General features: G+C 39.6%; 1 protein-coding gene across 1 annotated transcript; it reads right to left on the bottom strand.

Moving 5' to 3' along the window:
* Positions 1-1,391: 1,391 nt before the first annotated feature.
* LOC111995793 (probable inactive receptor kinase At5g67200) lies at positions 1,392-7,400 on the bottom strand. The gene is made up of 2 exons (XM_024027730.2): positions 5,753-7,400; positions 1,392-2,644 (listed from the first exon to the last, which is right to left on the bottom strand). Exons 1-2 carry the CDS (start codon positions 7,398-7,400, stop codon positions 2,088-2,090), a joined length of 2,205 nt encoding a protein of 734 aa, XP_023883498.2. The 3' UTR covers positions 1,392-2,087.
* Positions 7,401-8,381: the final 981 nt, after the last annotated feature.

The following is an 8,381-nucleotide window of genomic DNA, read 5'->3' as shown; positions in this document are numbered from 1 at the left end:
TAGACTCCAAGCCTTGAAGTTGTTATTGTACTTTTTTACAACCAAGATAATGGCAACGAATTCCCAGCAAAAAAGAAAAGAAAAAAAATGAAAAAGATAAAAGGTAACGAATAGGGAAGAGAGATCAAACAAGCCCAATTAGAACTTTGAGGCTTGGACGTGGCTTCAACTAATTCTCAATCTAATAGTGTGATCTTCTCTAAAAAAAAATCTTTTTGGAGAGTTGCCATGCAATACGAGTAAATGTTCTTCTGCATACATGATTGCCCCAAAATACATTGTGTACACATAATCACTTCCAACTGGTTTGGAAATTATCTTAGACGTGATAATCATCTTCACTGCCTTCTCTCTTCTTCCATGTGTGTCAAGTAACAACGATGTAATTCAGAAAAAATAGGTTGGATTTGACTCCATTGGATAGATTTCCACAATCTTGGTCCATTTGATGTCCCAAGTTAGACAGAATGTGCAAGAGCTTGGTGAGGTGATGTTTGGGTAGTTTTGTGGATCGTATAGGCTTATCTTAGCCACAAGAAAACATTTCACCTAAAATCAGATATGAGGAAAGAGATTACATTTGTATTTGTTTCACTCACATGGAGTTAAGTATCATGATGTTAGAGAACAATTTTTTTTTTTTTTTTTTTTTTTTTTGTGATTGGGGTTCTCACCTAGATATGATTCATAGGGCTGTCCATGGGTTGGGTTGGGTTGAGTTTGTGCCCAACCTAGATTTGACTCGAAATATTAAGTGGAAAAATTCGTAATCCTAAACTGACTCGGAAGATCTCATCGGATTTGCTAGTTCGGGTCTCATCAGTTTTGGTTTGTATCAGGTTGGTTTCAGGTTTCATCACCGGCGCCGATATTTGGTTGCATTCGTTGAGATCTAACCTATATTGAGCCGGATTCGTCGAGATTTAGCCTAGATTTCATCGGATAACGACAAGATCTCACCGGATCTTGAAGGATCTGGATTAGATTTTGACGAGATATCGTTGGTCTGGTCTGGAAAGCTTGAAAATCCGTTGGAATAATTTAAAATTTTGGATAGGTCGAGTTTCATTGGTTTTGAAATAGGAGATTTGCAAACTAACCTGCCGGAGTTGGGTTTAGGGACATTGGGACCTGCATCCAACCACCGGAGTTGTCAAATCGGGTGGCTACCAGTCAGGTATGGGCGGGTTGTTAGGTTCCTTGGACACCCCTCATATGATAGTTGAGTATTGGCCAAGTCAAGTACAAGGAAAAGACAGATAGAATTTTCAAACACGTCCAGAGGATGAGATCTAAAAAATGTCAGCATTTTACACTAAAACCCTGAAATCTCTATGGGATTGAATTGAGAAAGATCCAAACACTCTATATTCATTCAACACCCCACTCGCTCAAACCCGTAAATCTGAATCTCATGTATATATACTCAAGTACATTCCTTATACAAGATAGAACTGGTATAACTAAAAAAAGCAAAGTCCTCAGCATGAGTTAGCTGATAATCACCGTGCCTCCACCCTGTCCGTGTTGGCTCCATCATCAACATCAACATAGCAACCAGTTGCGGTTTAAGACTCCTAAATACTGATCACTCTTGCCTGGTTTGGTCCTACTTTCACCACCATCTTGGTACCAACCAGCCATGCCAGAGCCAGAAGACAACACTACCATTTGAACAGCATTGTGTTTTCAAAATCCTGGTTGCTACTAAGAAATCATGTGGGGTCTCTTTCCTGGGTAGAAAACATTCACCTTCATGCAGCAAGTTCTTCTAATAAAGCGTTGCAGCAAAATCATTCCAAAAGTAAACAAATTGAGGTTCATTTGACCAGAATTATATAACAGGACTAGAAAAAAATATTAGCTTCTATAAAATCATGATTTATCCACCATATATAGAAATACAGGAGGTTGTGTGTATGAGTTTACTAAATTTCCTTAGCCCCCACATATAATTTGTTCGAACTTATCCCTTCTGTTATACTTCCTCTTAGGCATGCTTAGCCTCCTTTCCAAAATATACAGTTGACTTTGCTTAGTAGTTACCTCGATTTTCTTCTTCGCACCCAACCGTGTAATCCAGACAACTATGAAGATTCAAGAGATGAATTTTCTTCTACCATCACGTTCTCCTTTATCTCCTGTATCATTTTCAAAACTTGCCACATTGCTGGCCTTTGTTCCGGTGATGTCACACTACAAATACAAGCAACCTCAGTCAGCATTCCAAGTCTGTTGTCTTCACCGCCATCATCTTCCCTCATTGCTCTGACCCAATTAGGCACATCCGTGGGCGCAAGGAATGGATGTTGTGATGGATGTTTACTAGTCAAAAGCTCCAGTAGAAGGATGCCAAAGGAATAGACATCAGACTTGAGAGTGGCTCGGCTGTTGGATCTGCGGGTCTCAGGGGCCTTGTAGCCTGCAGAATCAGGATCTTCATTAGAAGAGTCTACAAGGACTGCAAGGCAATAGTCTGTGACGCAAGCCTCAAAGTCAGCTCCAAGGAGGACATTGGAGGACTTCAGGTTGCCGTGGATCAACCTTGATACTTGGTGGATGTAAGCAAGGCCCTGGGCCACATCTTCAGCTATCTTTAAGCATGATGTCCAGTGGAGAGACTTTGCCCTAGTTGATCTTGAACCTGCACACAATTTTAATCAAGTCATAAACAATTGATCAAAAATCTAGCTTAAAAAAAAAATGAACCAATCAAATGATTTTATACTGTTTATTTCAATAGAAAATGAACCCATCCAGCACCAAAACAAAAGGACCAAAAGAATATATTTAAAAGGAGAATAACATTCTATATCACTATGAAACCCACAAAGGCAACTCAAGGAGAATTTGCATGATAAATATTACATATCACTAGGCTCAGGCACCCTGGAAGGATGTAAAGAAGCCAATTTCCATCATCTTAGAGAAGCTTAGAACCCTGCTGTAAGAGTGAAAGTATGCTGTAAGAGTGCAAGTGACGGGTTTTCTTTGAAACAAAACCAAGATCTATATTGTGCAAAACACAGCAAGATAGGACGGGAGGGAGAAGTTAAGCAACTACCAGTTGTTATTAGAGATATCAAGGCCCAAGGCCATTGTAACTAGTCCAGATTCAATGAACTCTAGGACCTGCTAGTAGTATAAGTAAAAGAATATTAATACTACTTATAGTAAGCTTACTTGTAATGCAAGTACGTTAGGGTTAATCTATGACTAGCCTAGAGTTAATATCTCTATACATGCCCCAATGGGCTCATTGTAACACAATTCAAGACATAAAGATGTAGTGACACAAGGGCTTTCTGTTGTGGACATAGGCCATCAGGCCAAACCATGCTAACTTTTTTTATTTATTTTTTATTTATTTATGAGTAATAATGCTTCATTGAAATGAAAAAGATAAACATACAGGGAACCGTAGCACACAGGCAGCGTACTAAGGAACCATAAAAAAACATCAAAACTAAGTGCACGGAAAGTACTATCAAGCAAATAAACCAAAGAACAAAAGTAAAGACTCCCAAAATATTCGCCCACTTGAACAAATTCTGGAAGAAGGAATGCTTTTAAGTCTTGAATCGATCTCACTTCCTTCGAAAGTATGAGCATTCCTCTCCTGCCAAATGCCCCACATTAGGCAATGGGGAATCATGCTCCAAATTTCCATAGATTTAGGCAAAACCTGCTTTCCCTTTCTTTCTTCTCTCTTACTCATGGTTCCAAGTTCCCAACATCTATTCTTCTCTCTTACCATTTTTAATTCTTTTTTCATTCTTTTCCAAGAAAAACAGTGGTGATACACATATGGATTGAATAGCGGTGTTTTCTGGTCTGGTATTTTTCTGATGGAGCTTCTATTCACCTTCAGCGTGATAGTTGGCACCGTGAGGGACCATTGTACCAAAAATTTGGGCATCGAGACTCCAGGAGTTCAAGAGATGCCAAGTTACCTACGTTTATAAGGGTAGCAAGTGGGATTGGCCTCTAGGTCAGACCAACTGGCTTCCATCCAAGGTAAGTTTTTAGGTACACACAAAGTATAGCAACGTGAAATTCACTCTTCTTAGATGAATGGTGTATCCTATCATGGTTTAATTAGCATAACCTGCTATTATGTGAGAGTAGATAATCATGTCTTCCAAAGTTCTTAATAATTACTCGCTAATTCAAACACAAGAACAACCCACAGAAGTCTTGGTAACTATAGGTTGCAATTAAATCCAAGTGAAATGAAGAGAGTCCATTCCAAGATTAAGATATCATTTCCTAGATCTAATTTTAAATGATATAACAGTAATACATCTATAGATTTGTAATATTTAATGTGGGAAAATTGCACTGACAAGGTTTTCTGTTGCATTTATTAGGGAATCCTAAAAGAGTCGATCCTAAATACTAACGGTTCCCTCACGTGATCGTTGATATTAGAACACAACCGTGACCTCAAAACTTGTCCCTGCGACATTTTTTTGAATGAGACTCAAATGTAAAAAGTTTGCATTTTAGAAAGAGATTAAATTCTATAAGGATGTGGTGTAAGTTTTACCCTTCCAATCCCAACATATCACATCATTATATTACATATTAAAAAACAGGCACAACTACTCTTAATTAATTCTAATACCTATTTGAAAATCCAACTTAATTATGAGTTTATTGAGATGTTAATACGTGTAGTAAGATCTATTAAGTTTTAAGTGAAAAGTTGATGTGTTTTTTTATTGAATGGTGTAAAACATTACCAAATTCAGATTCTTTTAGAAAAGGGGAGTGATTAATTCCAAACAAAAGGGGAAATAATGTAATAGAAATCAAATATAAAGGACAACCCCACCCACTACCTTTCTTAAATGGGAAATAATGTAAGAGAGATTAAATTTTATAAAGATGTAGTTTTACATCATCTAATCCTAATATGCTATATCATCATATCACATATTAAAAATAGACACAATAATACTCAATAAATTCTAATATCCATCTGAAAATCCAACCCATCTGAGAGTTTATTGAAATATTATTAGGTGCGGTAGGATAGGACAAAACTTAGGTACAATACCCAAGTGCTGCTCTTTAGGTTTCTCTCTTGAGATTCAGCTATGTGGCCACTTAACTAAAAAATACACTTCTATCCCATGAAAAAAAATTCAAATGACAAAATTTTAAAATAAAAATTTAAGGAACAATAAAAATTTAAGGAACAATACTGCCCTAAGTCTTGTTCAATAGGATATATTGAGTTTTAAGTAAAAAGTTGTTGCGTCAAATTTCTTATTGTACGGTGCCATCTTACCAAATTCCAACTCAACGTAATAACCAAAACCTCATAAAAGTGAGTACAATTTTTCCATATTTAACGTGAATCATAAATGGATTCATCTCTCAAGTAGTGCAGAGATACGGATTCCTATAATACTATAAATCCAACAAAAAGGACAGGGTTATATGACAGTGGTCCATTTAGTAGTTGCATTTATTAGAGAATCCTAAGGGAGTCGGTCCCCTCCCGTGATCGTCTCTAGACATTAGAACACAACCGCTACCTCAAAACCTGTCCCCCACAACATTTTTTTATTTTTATTTTTTTGCACGAGACTTAAAACTCCATTTTCTTATTCACCAAACCAATAGAATCACGACACATAATTAATCCAACTACTCCTACACCTTTTCTTTATTATTTTACTCCGTGTTTGTTAACTCAGAAATCATCAAATTATAATTCACAAAGATTAACAATCAAACTCACCGTGAATGAGACTGAAGAGACTCCCATTAGGTTGATAGTCGTAGATCACCAGCCTCTCTCCCTTGGCCTGAAAGTATGCTCTGATCGGAACCAAATTCGGGTGGCGAAGCCTACCCACGGCGGCCATGTGGTGGTCGAAAACTTGGCTGCTCGTAATCGCAGTCTTATTCGCGTCCATTCTTTTCACCGTCAAACTCAATTGGTTATCCAGCACCGCCTTGTACGTCGTCCCAACCGTACCTCTCCCGAGCAACTCCGCCGAGGCTCTCATCAGCATTTCCAAATTGTACACTTGTGCCTCTCCTCCACAGAACACCAAGTTCCCGCTCTTCTGTACCCTTCGTAGCTCGTCGCTCTTGCGTAGCTGTAACACTATGTCGTTTTCCTCCGCTTGTTGAGCTTGGGCTGTTGAATTCGGAGGAGGAGTGGCCTCGAACGACGTCGTTGTTGAGGTTTTCGGGTTTTGATCTGGGCTTTTGGCGTTGGTGTCGGAGGTAGTGCTTTTTTTGTTCTTGACCAAGCCGAACGCGAAGAGAAGAGAGGCGATTAGGAGTGAAACTCCGATCGAGGACCCTAGAATTAGTCCGGTGCTCTTGTGCTTCTTCGTCGACGGTGGGGCAATAAGCATTCCGCTTTGTGACTGCGCGCTTTGTCCGAGCGGCGTCGTGGTGGTGGTGGCGGCGGCGGAGGGTGACGTGTCGTTGTTGGGTTTGGGAGAATCGAAGAAATGAGTGCGGGAGACGCAAGCCTTGTTGATGATCTCGCCGCAGAGATTCGGGTTCGGCTGAAACGACGTCGTGTCGAAGCGCAAGAGAGTCGGCGTGACCGGTATCGGTCCAGTGAGGTTGTTAGCCGAAACGTTGAAGACTTGAAGAGTGGACTGGTTCAGCGGAGGAAGCGAACCGTTGAACCCGTTCGAGTCGAGCCGGAGAGAGCTGAGCCGGTCCAACTCGTTCAAACCGTAGGGAATCGGACCGGTGAGATTGTTGTGCGAGAGATCAAGTACCTGGAGGTTAAAAAGCAGAAGAATCGACGGAGGAAAAGAGCTGGAGAAACTGTTTTGGTCTAAAATCAAGGACTTGAGGTTGACGAGAAGAGAGAGGTCAGGAATCGGACCGGAGAGCGAGTTGTTGGTGAGAGTCAAGACTCGGAGCTGGTTGAGGCGAGTCAAAGTGTCGGGAGCGAACTCGCCTCGGAGACCGAAGCCTTGGAGAATGAGATGGACCACCCGGCCTTGCGCGCATTTCACGCCTTGCCATTGACAGTAATCGAAGCGCTCGTGGAGCTCGTAGAGGAGCTTGTTGTCTAGGTCGGCTTTCGTCTTGAAAGAGAGCAGCGAAACGGCGTCGGATGGCAGTATCAAGTTCGCTGTTGGAGTCACCAACGGCGGAGATTTCGAGGTGGCCACACAGTGAACGGTGACGATGAAGCGCTCGTGGAGCTCGTAGAGGAGCTTGTTGTCTAGGTCGGCTTTCGTCTTGAAAGAGAGCAGCGAAACGGCGTCGGATGGCAGTATCAAGTTCGCTGTTGGAGTCACCAACGGCGGAGATTTCGAGGTGGCCACACAGTGAACGGTGACGACGACGGTAAAGAGATAGCAGAAGATGATGAGAAGAGAAAGTAGTGGGGCTGTTCGAGTAAATGGCATTGTGTGTTGAAGTTTCATTGTTGTGTTGTTGGGAGTAGCATTTTTAAGCGGCGGAGAGTGAGTGTGAGAGAGTGAAGGTATTGATGTTTTGTTGTTTTTATGAGGGGGAGAGGGAGAAGAGTGGGGCTAGTGTTTTGGGGTGTGGTGCGGAGCAGCTGGCTTGTTTTAACTGGAGACTGACTAGACAGTCACGTGAAAGTGGGGAATGGAGAGGGAAATTGGTGTTGGGGCTTGGGAAGCGTTTAGAGCCCTTGGCTATTGCCTATGCCTGCCTTTTCATGCCTGTGAATGCTTAATTAGAGAATTTTTTTTTAATGAAAAAACTTAGACACCATCATTCAATTCAGTGTATAATAGGAAAATTGTGTAAAATTTAAATAGTTTTGTTTAAAAATAACCCGCGTCGGTATGTATTTACTTATATAAATTTATAAACTTATTATAATATAATTCATTTTATATTTAATTTTTTTTTTAATCTCAAGAGTGAACAATTGTTGTTATACGTGAAGAAAGTGAAATAAGTAAAAGAAATTAAGAAAAATTGATAATTTAATAAAGGTTAGTGTAAAATAGATAATGTGACGTAGAATGTTTTAAAAAGTAAGTATGTAAAATAAAAAAAATAAGGGTCTGTGTGATACATGTGTTTAAATAGATGTTTTTAGTTTTTAAATAACATTACAAGTATTTTCATATGTTTTTTTCACTCACACGTATTTTCGAAAAATACAAATAACGTTACTAGAACAACATTATCAAACAACTCCTAAGTTCTTACATTAAAATAAACAGAAATTTTCTAATAAATTTAGTTGGGTCATTTTGGTTTTTGGACCTAATTAAATCGGGTGTGCTACTTTAAATCCTCTTATTAACAAGTCAGAAAGTCTTAACGTTTTAGTATTGTAATACTTTTTCACGCCCTTCCAAAGTCACATGTATTGATTAATGTGTTTTGTTTTCAAACTGGTTTTTGGT

The sequence above is a fragment of the Quercus suber genome, unplaced genomic scaffold (assembly GCF_002906115.3).
Source record: "Quercus suber isolate HL8 unplaced genomic scaffold, Cork oak 2.0 scaffold_748, whole genome shotgun sequence".
In the NCBI taxonomy this organism is placed as follows: domain Eukaryota; kingdom Viridiplantae; phylum Streptophyta; class Magnoliopsida; order Fagales; family Fagaceae; genus Quercus; species Quercus suber.
The sequence above is the reverse complement of the archived record's forward strand: the minus strand, read 5'-3'. Positions and strand labels throughout refer to the sequence as shown.

Excerpts from the sequence above, each read along its gene's own strand:
- LOC111995793 (XM_024027730.2), bottom strand. The coding sequence starts at position 7,400 with ATGCCATTTACTCGAACAGCCCCACTACTTTCTCTTCTCATCATCTTC. Across the intron at positions 2,645-5,752 it reads TCTCTTCAGTCTCATTCACG|GTTCAAGATCAACTAGGGCA; the intron begins GTGAGTTTGATT and ends AATTGTGTGCAG.